The 16498-nt window shown below is 34.7% G+C and overlaps 2 protein-coding genes across 2 annotated transcripts; both read right to left on the reverse strand.

The window, feature by feature from the left end:
• Positions 1 to 155: 155 nt before the first annotated feature.
• On the reverse strand, positions 156 to 3775 carry LOC113502260 (succinyl-CoA:3-ketoacid coenzyme A transferase 1, mitochondrial). Its single transcript, XM_026883755.1, has 9 exons — positions 3365 to 3775; positions 3075 to 3273; positions 2805 to 2923; positions 2580 to 2720; positions 1874 to 2288; positions 1602 to 1757; positions 1160 to 1281; positions 909 to 1079; positions 156 to 809 (listed from the first exon to the last, which is right to left on the reverse strand). Exons 1-9 carry the CDS (start codon positions 3443 to 3445, stop codon positions 648 to 650), a joined length of 1566 nt encoding a protein of 521 aa, XP_026739556.1. The 5' UTR covers positions 3446 to 3775; the 3' UTR covers positions 156 to 647.
• Positions 3776 to 4306: 531 nt separating this feature from the next.
• On the reverse strand, positions 4307 to 15915 carry LOC113502262 (PDZ domain-containing protein GIPC3). The gene is made up of 4 exons (XM_026883756.1): positions 15380 to 15915; positions 11112 to 11342; positions 7412 to 7663; positions 4307 to 6076 (listed from the first exon to the last, which is right to left on the reverse strand). Exons 1-4 carry the CDS (start codon positions 15617 to 15619, stop codon positions 5837 to 5839), a joined length of 963 nt encoding a protein of 320 aa, XP_026739557.1. The 5' UTR covers positions 15620 to 15915; the 3' UTR covers positions 4307 to 5836.
• Positions 15916 to 16498: the final 583 nt, after the last annotated feature.

Genomic DNA, 16498 nt, shown 5'->3' on the forward strand with positions numbered 1-16498 from the left:
GATTAATAAGTAATTACGGGAATGTAAATTAAAGATAAAAAACAATAAATAAATACAAAAAGTAAAACATCTTGAAGTTGCATTATGTTTAAGAATCACGATTATTCTATTAAAAAAAGAAAGGAAACATTTCATAACATTATTGCACCGTCGGATTTTGGCAAAATAATAAAAATGGTTATACACTGCAAGAGTACATAGGATGAACACTTTAAAACACTGTAAGAACTTCATTCATACTTTTTATTAAGTGCATTAGAAAATATTCCCTTACCTAAACCAAAACATTATTTAATGATTTAATCATACTTAAACAACGGAAACAACGACCATAATTTTATTATGATCGTTGAGATAAATATTATTTTGAACACAATTTTGATTTTTCGAAAGTTTTGATTGTTACCTACAAAATTAAGTAGGTAGATAGATAGGTACTTAGTTTAAAACCGATTAGAATTTGTTTGAGTATTTGCATAAATACGCTTTTAATTCATTACTGTTGCCATAGCTCGGCAGTTCGTAGCTTATCGTTATTTACGTTTTAAAATACTTCTAGGATACGTAATATTAAAGAATGTATTTAGTACAGTGCATTGTGAGTACGCATTAAGGCACTTGATTACATGCTTGTATAATTCTATAATTTATTCAGATTTATTCTCCGGTTGAGTGATATCACCCATTTTCTTGAGTTTTGGCGCCACATTGAATTCACAGCCAGTGCTAACAAGCACCTCTTCAACAGTAACACCATCTGCCAGCTCAGTCAAGGTTAAACCTTTTTCTTTGTCAACCTCAAACACGCACTGAAATAAAATAAAATGAATAACGTATTTTATGACAAGGTTTTTTTTAAGCTTTGGTAATTGGCATCAAAAATGCCAGTACGCAATGAAATTAGTTACCTTTTCTGTAATAATCATGTCAACGCAGTTTTTCCCAGTCAGCGGTAGTGTACATTCCGGAATTATTTTATGGGCGCCATTTTTAGCGGTATGCTCCATGGTAACTACAACCTTTGTTCTGGGAGCCGATACTAAGTCCATGGCACCACCCATGCCTTTTACCATTTTGCCCTAAAAAAAAGATTTTCTTGTAGCCAATATTCTTGATTAAGTAAGTGATCGAGAATAGGAGTATTCTATTCTATACTTACAGGTATCATCCAGTTAGCCAAATCTCCGTATCGTGAAACTTGCATAGCTCCTAGAATAGTCAAGTCAATGTGTCCCCCACGGATCATTGCGAAACTGTCGTCAGATGAAAAGAATGATGCACCTAAAATAATCAATGTTACATGATAAGACCACACCTACAGCAACAATACAGTTAACATCTTAGGTAAACATACACAATATAAAGTTTACATAAGATAAGCAATTATGACTGAGATAAAATTAAATGTTTTTGCTCTGCCCTGGGGTGGAGTACCACAAGGTTTCCTACTTGGGTCATGGCTTTCAAGCTCTGCTTTTTGTCTCATAGCTCCAGTAAATAACTTAGAGGAAGCTGTATGAATCAATTTTGCTTTTGACTCATCCTTATTTACAAACCTTAATATGCTGATATTCAAACTAGAATAAACTTAGACCTCTCACCTGGCAGAACTGTTACAGTTTCTTTTCCAGCATTGATAAGATCAGCATCTACATTTTCTTCAGTAGGGAATGGACCAAGACCAAGTATTCCGTTTTCGGACTGCAGCAGAACCTTCACATTGCTTGGTAAGTAGTTACTCGCCAACATAGGCATACCTTGAATAAAAATAAATTCGATTAAAAACCTATTAAACTATTTGTACATTAATTTATTATTAAGTGAATCCTCACTGGTTTGTTAGCCACTATTCGTTTTTAAGTTACCTACTTACCGATACCAAGATTGGCATGCATTCCATCTTTAAACTCCAAAGCAGCTCTTTTAATAATCCTCTCCCTAGTAGAATCTACTGACTTTCCTTTTGCAGCTGGTTTGCTGATAGTTTTCCTTTCAATTCTCTTTTCATAGGAAACTCCTTTAATTATTCTGTGCACAAATATTGATGGAACATGCACAAAGTCAGGATCTATTTCATCTACAATTTCTTCAACTTCAGCAATTGTAATCTTAGCAGCTCTGCACATAGCAGGGTTAAAGTTTCTGGCACTTTTCCTGAATAATAAGTTTCCATGTCTGTCTGCTTTCCAAGCCTTGATGAGAGCAAAGTCACCGGTAATTGCTTCTTCCATGATGTAATCCTTTCCATTGAATTGTTGTACATTTCTAGCTGCACTTGGGATGTCAATCTAAAAGATCAAATTTAAATAATTAACTGTCCAAATAATATTATGTTACAAAATAGTTTTGATAAAGTAGATATACATTTTCATATCACTATGATAACATTTATGATAGATTTTTTGTGATAAGGTTGTATGCATAATCATAAAATTTTATACTTAAAATATTATTTTTATGATATGATAGACTTCACAAAGTATTTGAGCTTAATAAACCTGTTTTTTGTCTTGTGTGAAAATATACAAATCTTCAACCTTTGGCATTTCCAAACTAGTAGTAGACTTTGTTAAACCCACCTTGCCATCTTTAGTGTATTTAATAGGAGATCCACCTTCTTGTATGAGAGTACCAAACCCAGTTGGTGTAAAGAAAGCAGGTATGCCTGCACCTCCTGCTCGGATCCTTTCTGCTAATGTGCCTTGAGGTGTCAATTCTACCTTTAAATCAAAAGATTTCACATAAATTAATAGCTACAATACTACAGTTACAAGTTACAATTTTGTATTTTACTACATAACTACCTCTAATTCTCCACTCAAAAATTGTCTTTCAAATTCACCGTTCTCACCAACATAGGATGAGATCATGCGTTTCACTTGTTTGCTCTTTAGTAAAACTCCTAGACCAAAATCTTCAACACCTGAAAGACATTAAACTGTATCCATCAATAACAACATTATTGTAAACAACTTTAGTAAATTAAAATGGCAATATGCCATAGTAAACAACTATGTGATAAACAACTTGTTGACACAATATAAATTGTATATCATTAATTATCTGCACTGTACCTGCGTTGTTAGAGACCACAGTAAGGCCAGTAACGAGTTTTTTGTTGACAGCTGCAATAAGGTTTTCTGGTATTCCGCACAATCCAAACCCACCCACTAAGAGTTTAGATCCATCATGAATATCATTAACAGCTTCATTAGCATTCTCATATATTTTACTTTTGCGTACTGCAGTGCTGTAGCTAGAACTTGATAATATCTGTGCAAAATAATATTTGGTTAATACTTAGATAGTAAAGATTTTAGCGAATTATGTAGTTTAGTTAAGTAATTAGAAAAATAAGGCTTACCTTAGTAATAGCGAATATTTTACAATTCGAGTAAATTTGTGATTTTATAACAAAAAACTTGCTTAAAACTGTAGTCGCCATGGTATTTAATTACTAATTGCTCAAATAATATTACACTACCTACGATATTTCGGCGTTATCAGTCACATAAACACCTTGTAATTAGTTAACGTAGATAAAATATAATTAGAAAACAGTTGATGTCACGCTCGTTAACATTATTCGCAAACACTGTTCAGAAATCCGTACGTAATTATTATAATGAACATACGAATTTAAATTTAATTAAATGAGGTCTGTACACAAGTCCATTCAATTCAAATGTAAATACTGCATTTTAAAAGTGACAATTGTTGAACAAGTACAGTCGACTTCAATCACGACAAATAACTTTTGATAAACACGCGCTGTGTTACCAACGACGATAAAGGAGATAAAGAGACTAAAACTGGATGAGAATTGGTCGCTTGTTTGTCTCACAATCTCGAGGTCAACAGGGCTTGCAAGCATCCGCGCCCTGTTTACAACTTTTTGCTGCGACTTATTTATAATTTGAATAAAAAACACGTCTTTCTTGTTAAAATCCTCCTTGTCTAGTTTTGTTAAATAATTATAAAGCATGGACACAATGTTAATTAACTATTAGATTGATAGTTTGACCAAGTTTGAGTTTGCATCTACAGTCAATATTATAACGTATCGAAAGTGCCTGGAAGCCTCATTAACAATAAAAACTTAAAAAAAAAACATTTGCCATCATTTTATAAAAGAAATGGGTTAACTCCAATTAGAAAGGCCAGAACTATTAGGACAGACTTATTATGAGCTTAAGCTCTGCCTGATTTCGTGTCACAGCACGGTACTTTAGGCTTTTTTGGCTGGTATACGTTGTATACGTATACTGGTTTTAGCTGGTAGGTACGTAACAATAAAACAAGTAAATGTACAGAAAAATATTTATTTTCTTACATCATGACTACCTTAAGAATAACTTAATTAAACATTTTCTCTATTTGCTATAAACGTATCTATTTTACCTAATGACTGTACATTTAGTAAAGTTTTGATTTCAAAACGTAAGTTTTGTAAATATCAAAGTAAGAAGTTTTGTAATAATATGTCTAGAACATGCGATTCAAATTAGAAGTGACGTCTATCTATCAGCAATCTGTTGAAATGCTCCTTTCGACTTTGTCACTAATAGCGCAAGGGAGTCCTAAAATTTATTATACAAAAAAATCCTCTGTAACTTTTTTTTTAACAACAAAAAAGTAGATAACAGAAATTTAATTATGTTTTCACAATTCAATGAATTACAGCTGATGTGTAGGTAGGTATTTTACTAATATAAATACTTAAGGTGAAAATAATTAATCTTTTGACTACGAGCACCTCTTTCCAAATAGATAAGGAATGAATATCGATTAGAAGACATCAATTGAATAGACAAAAAATAATATATATGATTCAAAATACACCTATTGTTCATATATTATCTACAAACATTTAAATGCACAACAATCACAAAAGTGAACTACTACATAAAACATTTGTACCACCATTTGCACTGTTTAATTTTGTACATTAACTTTTGATACATCTAAGACAAGCGCAAAAATACTGCGTTTCGATGGATGAAGTACATGTATTATATAGACAAAAAATTAGGTACCTGCTAACTGAATATTTTTGGCGCCATAATTAAACAAAATTACACAAACTTCACGAGATGGTAGGCCCGAATAATGATATAAACGTACATAATTAATTAAAAGTAATACACGGTATGACTACAACGCATTATTTCGACTGATTAATAAATCTTTTTAATCGAAAAATCTTCCAAATTTAAATTATCTTAGTATAATTATAGTAAACTTCAATAAAACTAGTCATAAATAATTCGACAAAGTTACATTAATCATTATGTAGGTCTGATACTTCTGTAGATATATTTAAGTAGGTTGGTCCAATCTGTCCAACCTCTTTTACAAATCAACTATCTGATTTATTTAATCTGCATAATTAACACTTATTGTTATCAAACATAATTTGCTACGAATAATTTGCCGAAACAAAACAAATACTGTTCAATTTATTAATTTCACCATTGTATTACAACGTGTAGCCGGGATAAATCCAAGACATCTGTGATCCATAATAGATTCGTTATATTTACCAGCAGATTCAATCTTATAATATCTGACCCAGTTTAGATTAGGCAGGTTACTCACTTTCAACTCCGAAGATAAAGTAAGAACAGTGTATTTTATGAATATTTGAACTGCTCGTGTGAGTAATAACTATCTAAGTGAATAATAAACTTTACAATTTTATTTACCAAAGATCTTTTTAGGCTGGAATGACATTATAATTGCTTACAACACACTCTGCTCTTGTAAGTCGGTACCTCAAGGTTTAAAAATACAATCAGTATTTTCCTACACAATTAACTATGTTTACTACATTTCTTTAGCTGAGTCTACCAGATCTAGCATCAGTTATAACTCCCCACAATTCTATTATAAACTCATCTGTGAAACCGAATTCTTGTAAGTCACTATTGTCGATGGCGTCTGCTAGCTGCATGGAGTTTGTTTTTCCTTCGGAGAGATCCCACATCTGTGTTGCCAGTTCCGAGTCGTTGATACCCATGAATGATTCTAACAAGCTGTTTATTTTCTCAATACCGGCTTTCGATTTGTCATCATGCTGAAATGAGAAGTAAAATTATGTCACACCGGAATAAACAAATCCAGTTCCCTGCTCCTAATTATTTATGAGGAATTTTACAATTCTAGTGATCTCTCATTGTTTCAATGAACAAATAAAAACCTTGACAAAGGTAATGTACTGATGTTAGGCATTTTTAGCATTTGGTTGGCAGCCGCTGCTGAAGCTAGTGTAGCTACGTTTAGTGGTACCCGTCATGCCTGGAAAAGCAGTAGGGCTTAAGGACAACGCTGCTAGAATAATCATCTTAGAGGAAGTCCGCTACGAGTTATTAACACCAGCAATAAGAAGGTTTCGTGGAATAAACCGTTGCAGATACCCTGTACTTAGTACCTTTGTTTCAATTCTATTGTTAACTATTGGCATCATCTTCGTTTCAATCTTATTAACGTTTCGTGTTATCACGCGGATACAGTTTTCCTTAAGTCCTTAATCTACATTTTATGCGATTATATCAAACAAACACTGGGAACAAGAGGAGCTCGTGGCTAAGCTATAACCGCATAAGTGATACGATCACAGGTTAAGCTATGCTTGACGCGGTTGGTCTGTAGATGGGTGACCATCTTTGTCATAACGAGTTCCTCCGTGTTTCGGAAGGCACGTTAAATTGTGGGTCCCGGCTGTTATTCCTACATCTTTGACAGTCGTTACAGGTAGTCAGAAGCTTGAAAAAGTCTGACAGCCAGTCTAACCAAGGGGTATCGTGTTGCCCAGGTAACTGGTTTAAGGAGGTCAGATAGGCAGTCGCTCCTTGTAAAACACTGGTATTTAGCTGAAACCGGTTGGACTGGTAGCCGACCCCAACATAGATGGGAAAAGGCTAGGCCAATGATATCAAACAAACACTGTTAATTATTGTATCCGACAATTCAAAAATTCACAATTATACCCTGTTTTGGACACATGCACACATAAGTTATGTCAACCACCTGAATACCTTAATCATTAACCTTCAGGTTTTAAAAACAATACAGAACAATACGTTTTTGAGTCAAGGCAATTTCATTTTATATTCAGTTTTAGTGAGTTACAGCGACAACAATGCACTGATACTTATTTATTGATATCCTAGTACCTCGTTACAAAACACAATTGTTATGACATTCGTTAGTCTAACAAATAAGAATATTACAGGCATACGTAAAGACCGGCAAACGTTGAATATTGTATATGTAGTTTTATACTGACGTTATTTGCCTCTAGAATCTGTAATTGTTATTAAAATGTGATAGTAACATGCACACACACAATATCTCAATCACTCAACATGCACATTGCGTGTACATAAACTAGGCCAAAAAAGTAACTTACATCATTTTCTATTGTAGCTTGACCATTGGCTTTAAACCGTAAAGTTTCTTTTCCCGATCCATAATTTTGTTTTCTTCCAGACTTTGCACCACTAGTCTTTGGTCCTATGCTACCGAAACCGCTCTTAAGAGGTTCCACCAATCTAATTGTAAATGTAGTTCCCTTTGGAATGTCTTTTAATATCTTAGCGACTTCATAATGCCTCTTCCCAACCATATTTTCTCCATCTAACTTCTCAATGTGGTCTCCAACCTGAAACGTGGACATCTTTATTAGCACAAATTGTCTGTTTCCTGCACAATTCTTAACCAGGGCAACGACCGCTGGCACATTCAGAGAGCCGCGTTAATAAAGCTCGCTTATTGTATTTGAGTTAAAAGTCTGTTTGTACGAGATAACTGATAATGCATGGTCTGTATGTTCTCTGGCCACCCAATTCGCAAGCTAGCTTATCCGTACAAAGCGACAAAATTGTTATAAATTGTTGTGTGAGATGAAGGAAAGTACTGTCCATCCAAAGACCTAAATCATAAGGATTTATATAATTAAACAAACTTTACCTCACCCTTAAGATTTATTTGATCAAAACTGAATCATATGGATGCTCTGAAGTTAACTAATAAATCCACGTAGGTTGGGATTAGTCACTAAAATCTAAAAAGGTAACATCAGTAAATAACGAGGTGGCTAGCGCAATATTGAGAGCTCTTTCGATATAAACCAATGTCACATAAAAAGGCATTGTGTCGTAACGCCCACAATATTATCTACACTGTACCAAAATTGTGTTAATCAAGTCCGCGATGAGCAATGTAACGAATGCTCTAATCTCATCAGGAAACAAATCATACATTTATCAGTGTTATTTTTAGATTCTGTTATTTCCTTCATTTTTTTGTTGGTCCATTACCAATTTCGATTGAACACAGTCAGTAATCGAGGGAAAACAGAAATTTTCTCAGGCGGCATAAGCCCGCGAACGCCCATCCAACAAAACTACGAACACGTATAAACTAAACTCAAATATTGTTTTGAAAGTTAAAATACATTGGACAGAACCCAGTTTTGCCCACTTTCCTAATGGCTTAACTTTACAGATTACCGAATCAGTTACTGATAAATACTTTCTTAAAGAAAGCAATGTTTTCTAGCCCTTTAGCAGTATAACGCGATCTGATAATAAAAAAATATGAACCGGCATTAAACCTATTTTCAACTACACATACTTGTGTTGATAGTCACGGAACGGAAGGCAGCTATATTTGTAAACGCAGCAATGTGTACCAGCTGCGTAACATAATAATTAATGGCAGGACAGGATTCATAGACATATATGATAACTCTACTCCATATTGGCTAATGAGAATCTTATTTGGATAGATTATAGAATGCACTTCCTAGTTATAAACACTTGTGAGCTGCACGGCTTGCAAATATCTTTGTACGTTCTAAACGTTGAGGGGATAAAGATTTATGAGTCTTTTTTCTTGCCTTGTCCCAAAGATATCCAATTCGCAACGGTAATAACAATTAGGTAATCTAGATCTTACTATCCCTGATGCTATAAATCCACTATATTTTATGTAAGTACGATAACTGCAGCCTCATTTTTCAATAACAATAGCCAATGGCTCACTATAAGGGTTATATTATATTATTTTTGTCCTGAGTCAAATTTCAATTACTTTTGGCTGCTATTGGTACATTAACTTAAGGAAACACACTACACCGCAAAAACAAAAGAGGTAAATAGGTTACTATACAAAGGTTATACAGCCACACTGCTGATGTAATAACTTAGTCATGTATAAGTCTGCTTTAAGTAATTATTACGTGTCATTCCTATTATTCTGCACAACAACAAGATCAACTTCAGAAAAAAACGGAAAATCCACGTAAGTGGTCTGCTATATTAGGATTAGTAGGAAATAATTTAATGATCTGACGAGGGGAAATGGTATAATACTATTAAGTATCTACCTAAATATAAAAACAAATAGGATTTGAAGTATAGGCTAGACTGTCAAATAGCCTGAGAGTCTCATGGTCATGATTGAAAATGGAGCGTAAAGTGAGACACACTGACCCGCTTTCGCTAAAGTTCGAACATCCTTGCTGTCGAATACAAAATAGAGAAATGCGATTGAGATGTGGACTCGATCAACAAATACTTAGTATTTAAATTTCAGATTCAGGTCCACTTGACTTATAATGCGTTACAAAATTGCTTTGAACCTAAATTTGTAGAGCTATCGCCAAATAACTTACACCAACCAAAGTTGTTAGGGACAATATTTTCTTACGATGATAAAGTTTGTTTACTTTTGATGTGAAAACAGTTCTTTTTCTTGTATCTTTAAGAAATTTGGGGCCCAAAACTTTCATTTCTAAAATTTTGGAGCATTAAAGATACGTCAATCTTTAATTTAATACAATTCGGATGAATGAGAAGCCCACTAGTTTCTGAAACCTATATAATATATACAATTTACTGCTGAATAAACACAGTTTGTTAAAGGTAAAGAGGGTCGATTAAATGACCTTGTCCAAAGCCTTGACGATAGCCCGGCCCTTTCCCCGTAAACTAGTTCGTCTATGGTTTGATGGTCTCGTGATTCACACACGACTTGGAATTTAGAAAGATCGTCTTACGGCAAGTATTTTTACTTTGTTATTATGTAAATTAGATTTTGTGACTGAGCTTCAGTTCACACATTAAGAATTTCTTCGATTGCCACTCACGATATTATGATTTCTTACAGTATGAATCTCACACTCAAATGTAAAAGCTTTTGCTAGTGATTTTCTGCGTAAATGTCGAAGTTCCCACGAGAACTGCATAGTAGATACGTACCAAGAATTAAATAAGAATCATATTTTCTTCTTCTTATAGCTTTCTTCTTGGCCAGTTTACGTCAACATCAGCAGAGTTCTTTTGCAGTGATGAGGTAACAGACGAGTCCACTTTCCCATTTATTAAAATGAGTAAGCATAAGCATAGACATTTGCATAACTAGTAAAAAATATCTGAATACTCAATGCAGTCATTCATCGATATTTTTCTATCAAATCATAAACTCGGAATAAAGCTGATATCCATAGCACCTACCTCATTAATACTCACGATTAGCCACTGTGTCTATCAGTATTTTCGAGTATCTATCTGATATGATTCAGTCAGTAGATTTATGCCTCTAATCACATTCCAATCCTACTCACAGTACGAACTGTTTGCAAACAGTAACATATTTTGTATTTGTACAATACGTACGTATGGTAGGTAATGTTTGTTCGGATTCATTTTTTATTGTGTAACACACTCGTATTAGTGGCAACGCTTTCATATGGTATTCATTTAAGTATTAATACAAAGCCGACGTTTATCAGCATTCACATATTAGTAAAGTAACTACTTCGCGCACATTGATATTTCAAGGTATTTTTATTTTATCAATATCATACTTTTTCCTGTATTGTTACAAAGTATGAGTATCGAAGACATTTTATATACAATCGAAATTTGTTGTTTCTGACAATAAATTACCATCGACATTTACGTTTATGTTATTTGAGAGTGTTATTTCCACATCAATGTATGATTAATACAGCCGTATTGATACAAACGTATGCCGTATCGGTACATAAATATGAACATGATTCACTATTGTACGTTGGTATTGAAATATGTATTGGTATTTACCTCGATATGCGGTATCCGGGCTACAATGGAACCTTCTTTTATTCTCTTGATAAATGCATATCCAGCTCCATTATCTGTTATTGTTAGTCCCAATGCGTCTTCTGTCTTAACTATTTCTATTTCCTTAGGACGACCCTTTCTATGCGCGAATATGAAATCTTCTAATCCTATTTGACCGCCGAGGAGTTTCTTCATATCCACTTTGTGGGTATTTAGCGTGCAAAACAGAATCTGAAACCAATGAAATACAATGTTTAGTTATAGCTGGTATTGATAAGTATCATAATACCACTAACCTAATTAACCACGCCTTCCTGAATGCGTGGCCAAAAGCAATCCATAATTTATTTGTAACTGGCGATAGATCCGAAATTAAGAGCCTGTTTAGACTAGTCTTAGTCTTTCAATAAGGTACAAAAAGCCCGTTGACCAAGTACACGTCACACCTAGACCTTCTAGGTGTGAGGTGCACTTTTGCGGTAGACTGCGAAAGCGTTCCTGATCCCGTAAAATGAACGGGGGAGCATTCCAGTGGTGTAGCCGGTAAGAATCCGTCCCAATCCTTCGCTTTCCACAGGGCGAAGGAAGTCCTGGAGGTTTTCCACTGGGTCAAAAATTTGTGATGTGTACTAGTAGGAAAATAACAATGTAACGAATTGTATCATGAAAGCGTGTAACTTTAATTTTTTCCTACATTTGGGTTATGTGGTACCTACGTCTATGAAGTTCGAACAGTTTGGTCTTCTATTTAAAACATACATATTATTGCCAAAGAACCCAAATATTAAAAACATTGAACCATAGAGGCTTAGTAATAATTTTAATGAGTGTATTTCATTCACTCACTATATTCTAATAACCTAATCTAGCTATCACGCAAGTCACAGCGTTTTGTTGATAAATAAAACTACAAGGGAAATGATAGGATTAGACATCTCTAGATTTTATTTACAATTAATTAACTATCTAATGTTGATGGCGATAAATCAGTCATAGAATCTGTCATCAGATTTTAGATAAGTAACGTTTTTCTTTGGCTTTTATATACCAAACTTAAAATACCTACGTCAAGTTTTGTTAACAATGCGCGATTGATCGATGATCGTAGTGTGTCAGTGTAAGTGCGAAATGGTCGCATGGCGAGGTATGCGTCGCAGGTATGACCGGGTACCGGCTCCGGTCCTTGACCCAGGTGTAGTGGGCCATCGCACATACACACGTCGGCGGAGCGTATCTGCAGCCACTTGCCGCGTTTATATCACACGAGAGACTGCGCCCCTGGGCTGATCCACTTCCTGGCTGCTCACTGCTCAGCCGTGCGTACATCCGCACACTGTGACAGTTTTATACTTACCAACATAGTCACATATACATAGAATTCACAATACAACATTTCACGCGTTTAAACTGTTAGCAGAGCATATTTATCTGTCTATTCAATTTACCAAGGTAAGTTTTTAACCACGAAATTAATGGCAATTTTGATAAATCTACGTCTAGATAGGATTCACTCATTTCTTGGAAGTTCCTAAACCTTAAATACAACCTACTTACACATTATTACTTTAATTTATATACCTACGAGAAAACAGTTTAATAATCAATACTTTCTTGAAGTAACTAGTCTTCTTTAAACTTTATTTTGTTTCTTCTTTCTACAAATTCTCAGCGTCGTGCATTCTGCTTCGCAATTACGATTTGTGAGCCAAAAGTGATATAATCCTGAATACTTATATAACTGTAATATCAAATTACTTAAAAACTACGCTAGGAAATAAAATGTCTTTGTTATCTGCTCACGATCTCATACTTTCTATAAGTATAATAACTACTAAAATCAGTGCTTGGCTAGCATCGTTTACGTAACATCTCACACTTACATTGAAACAGTATGCATACAGATATACATAGTTTACAGGCAGTCTGAAACCGTGTAAACTCTATTATCTTCATTCTCACGACTGGGCCTTGACAACGAAAGCCTTGAGCGTTTTCACAACCCGTGAAATATCAGGAAATTAGCGACGTACCATTTTCGGCGTGACCTTTATGGTATTAACGGTCGATGGACCAACTTGACACCAAATCAATGATAACAATCAATTCTTAGTTGATAGCGTCTACCGTTTTGATTACTGGTAACATCAATAATTGCCAAGTAGGTATATGAAGAATTTTTATCATGGTGATTATTTAAATAGGCAAGTGATTCATTAAAAATCTTTAGCTAATGAGGAACATTACGAAAATTATTGCAACATTATTTTTTGAATACCAATTCAGAGTTTTCTTTACTAACGAGTAGGTAATCGTAAGCGAGGTACTTTATTATTTAACCTTTTTAATTATAGGTACACAAACAGCGTTGCAACGAAGTATGAGTATTTTTATCAGTTAAAATCTTATCATTAAATGTATTCATGAAACTATATCTGCCGAAAAGGAATTGATTTGACAAGTTTTATTTGGGCACTGATAGTAAAAATAACAGTGATGTAAATAACAATATAATTAAAATTTATTTAATACCTTAAAGACGATACAAATTGGAAATAAACATCCTTATTATTACACTGCCATTTGTGGAGTGAACACATTTTACACATATTAGCAAGTTTATGGGATCGATATTAAGAGTTATCGCTACAGAACTCACTTCACGCTAAAATAAGTCATGGAAGTTATAAATAACCATAATTATTATTGTTTAAACGCTATATATGATGATGGTTTTTATAAGATGCCGTATATTTACACCAAACGATAGAATCCACACGTCCATGTCGTCTTAACATTGATTGATTTCGTTAGTTAGATAAGACTAATGCCATTTTTCTCTGGTGGGTCTATCTGATGGCAACAATCCTACCTGAAGAGGTGGTCTTAAGAGGTGTGACATGGCGACTTAGCTTTTTAAGCAGTCATTGAATGTTAAGATATTTTTTGTTAATACGATACGTTATAATATAATATGAATAAGCGCGTAGAAGCCTAATACGAAACTCATTTGACAGCCCTACAAGTATCTAGATAGGATGAAAGGAGCATGTGCATACAAGTTATTTATATCTGAGTTAATTAACTTTGGATGCGAACGGCAGCTGCATCAGCAACTTGTTTATACTTACACCATTATCAATACCTGGCTAAACTTATATCATACGGATTATTAGTTTATGCTAAAGTCTTGTAAGATTATGATAAAACTATTGATTTCAAAACTGATAATGAGCTTTGTTTACCTACTTAAGATAGTTACTACGGATGGAGATTGTTCAAGATTTTCCTGGTTTCTACATTTTTGTAATTTATGTATGGAATTATCTTAGATTGGCGATCTTAGGAAGGCGGTAGTAGAAACCAACCTATTATAAATAAATTTTGATTATGTACGTATATGTTTTGCGGATAGGAAAGTTTTATTGATATATACTGAATCATACTTTTCACTACTCTAGAGAAATAGACTACTCTTTCTACTAACATTTAGTTAATTTAGATAGGACAGTAGATTAAAAATTGGAGATTATTCTAGGTTTGAGTAAGATGCTCTAAAACCTCTAAAACAATAGGAAGCTATAGGTATTAGAACGTAATCAAATACATTACATATAACAACAATATACCTTCCTACGCAAAGATGTTTCAGATCGGAACGAACCTGCCATCTCGACGCAAAACATGCTACAATGTGGCGTTGCGCATTGGTGTCATCAGAAAACTATCTATTAAATTATCTACGGTTTTGTCATGCAATGCCCACAATAAGCTATATTTGCATCATATAATATTGAGTACGGAATAGAAGTGCCTGTTTAAAAATACATGACGCATTCTCATGAAAGAAATACCTGTGTTCTTATCACAGTTTACTTAGCAGTTGTCCATGAAAGGCTTGCGACAGCATAATCAATCAACTATGCAAAGTTATCTATTTATGTATATATTTTAAATAAATATGGACATCAATACTCTTTGGAAAACGCTTAGGTGTACTTTTTGGTGGGTTTTATTGCGTGTACGTAATTAAATTATGCAAGTTAACATGTTATCACGGTAAGACTGTGCCTGGTAACTATAAGCTATATGAGCGTCTAGGTATCCGGGAATGAACCCGTTACTACAAACAGTAGGAAGGTACCTATTCACGGTTTAAAGGTATAATTCATAAAGCCACAATGATTCAAAAACTTGTTCGTAAGAAATGCTGTCTCCGGACTTCTAATTAGCTTACTCATTTCATTATCAAAATATGTAATTAGTCTTACCTCGTCAGGTGGAAAGTCGTAACATTCTGCTATCTTTTGGTACAGTTCCTTTACATTAGAAAACCCGGAGATTAGTCCAAGAGGACTGCCGTGTGCCTGCTGACAGTGAAACACCAACTGTGACTTCTGCGATCCATTGTTGTTGTCCACCCCATTGGCTTGCTGGTGAGGGTCCTCCGTGGGAGACTGAGGCACTGGGGGTGGCGTATACTTCGGAGCCTTCTTCTTAAATAACGACATAGTAAAAGAGCACTACGTAACGGTAATACGTTTTCCTTTAGCGAGAACGTCAGTGCGCGCACATTCTCCAACCGTGCACAATAAAATTTTAATCACTACACTGTCGCTTATCTTGGGAGAACTTTAAAATGTACCGTCGCGTCATAGCACATGATAAGTTATCACCCAATAGCGATATTGGGTAAGATTATGCGATGTTTAATCGAGAGTACACATCGAGCGAGCAACGACACGGAGCGCGCTCAAGGGACACACGGCCGACTGACTGGCTGTAGGTCGCCGCTCGCCGCCTCGCCTGTTCAATGCTATGACGGCTCTACGACAACACCGAGCGCGCCCGCGCCTCCCGCATCAGCCGCCTATACGTCATTAAAATTATTCGATTACAATTGCCTGAACCTGTCTTCGTTAACTATCTGGAAACTAACGGTGTGGTGTTTCATCTCGTTTTTATTGCATACTTTATAACTTAGTAGTTGTTTACCTAACTTTAAATAAGTTATGATAGTTTTTATTAGATATAATCAAAGAAAAGATAGTTGCGAAATCGGCGTTGAAATTGTGTCTACCTATTAATTTTAAAGGGTACACAATTCAAATGTTACAAGTACTAAATGCTAGTAACTAACTGGTCGGGTGTAAAGTGTGTAAACGTATATAGTATGCACAAAACAACACACAATTTTCAAAATTGGAGCTAGCATCGCCTGGTAGTCAATGCATTGGCGATTCCCAGTTCATAATGAGGACGTTCGGAACTACCTTGTCAGAGTACTATAAGAAGGATGTGCTTTTCCCTTCAGAGGTACCTAATAAATCTGTCTGGTAAGCATTATGTCTGAGATTAATATCAAGTCAATTGCAAAAAAAGTAACTATT

Source organism: Trichoplusia ni, chromosome 17, assembly GCF_003590095.1.
Source record: "Trichoplusia ni isolate ovarian cell line Hi5 chromosome 17, tn1, whole genome shotgun sequence".
Classification (NCBI taxonomy): Eukaryota; Metazoa; Arthropoda; class Insecta; order Lepidoptera; family Noctuidae; genus Trichoplusia; species Trichoplusia ni.

Bases quoted from the DNA above. Each gene is read 5' to 3' on its own strand.
- LOC113502260 (XM_026883755.1), bottom strand. From the start codon at position 3,445: ATGGCGACTACAGTTTTAAGCAAGTTTTTTGTTATAAAATCACAAATT. The intron at 1,758-1,873 runs GTAAGTAGGTAA...TTTTTATTCAAG, and splicing joins GCATGCCAATCTTGGTATCG to GTATGCCTATGTTGGCGAGT. The intron at 810-908 runs GTAACTAATTTC...ATTTTATTTCAG, and splicing joins ACATGATTATTACAGAAAAG to TGCGTGTTTGAGGTTGACAA.
- LOC113502262 (XM_026883756.1), bottom strand. From the start codon at position 15,619: ATGTCGTTATTTAAGAAGAAGGCTCCGAAGTATACGCCACCCCCAGTG. The intron at 7,664-11,111 runs GTAAATACCAAT...TCCACGTTTCAG, and splicing joins CCCGGATACCGCATATCGAG to GTTGGAGACCACATTGAGAA. The intron at 6,077-7,411 runs GTAAGTTACTTT...TTCTCATTTCAG, and splicing joins AAGCTACAATAGAAAATGAT to CATGATGACAAATCGAAAGC.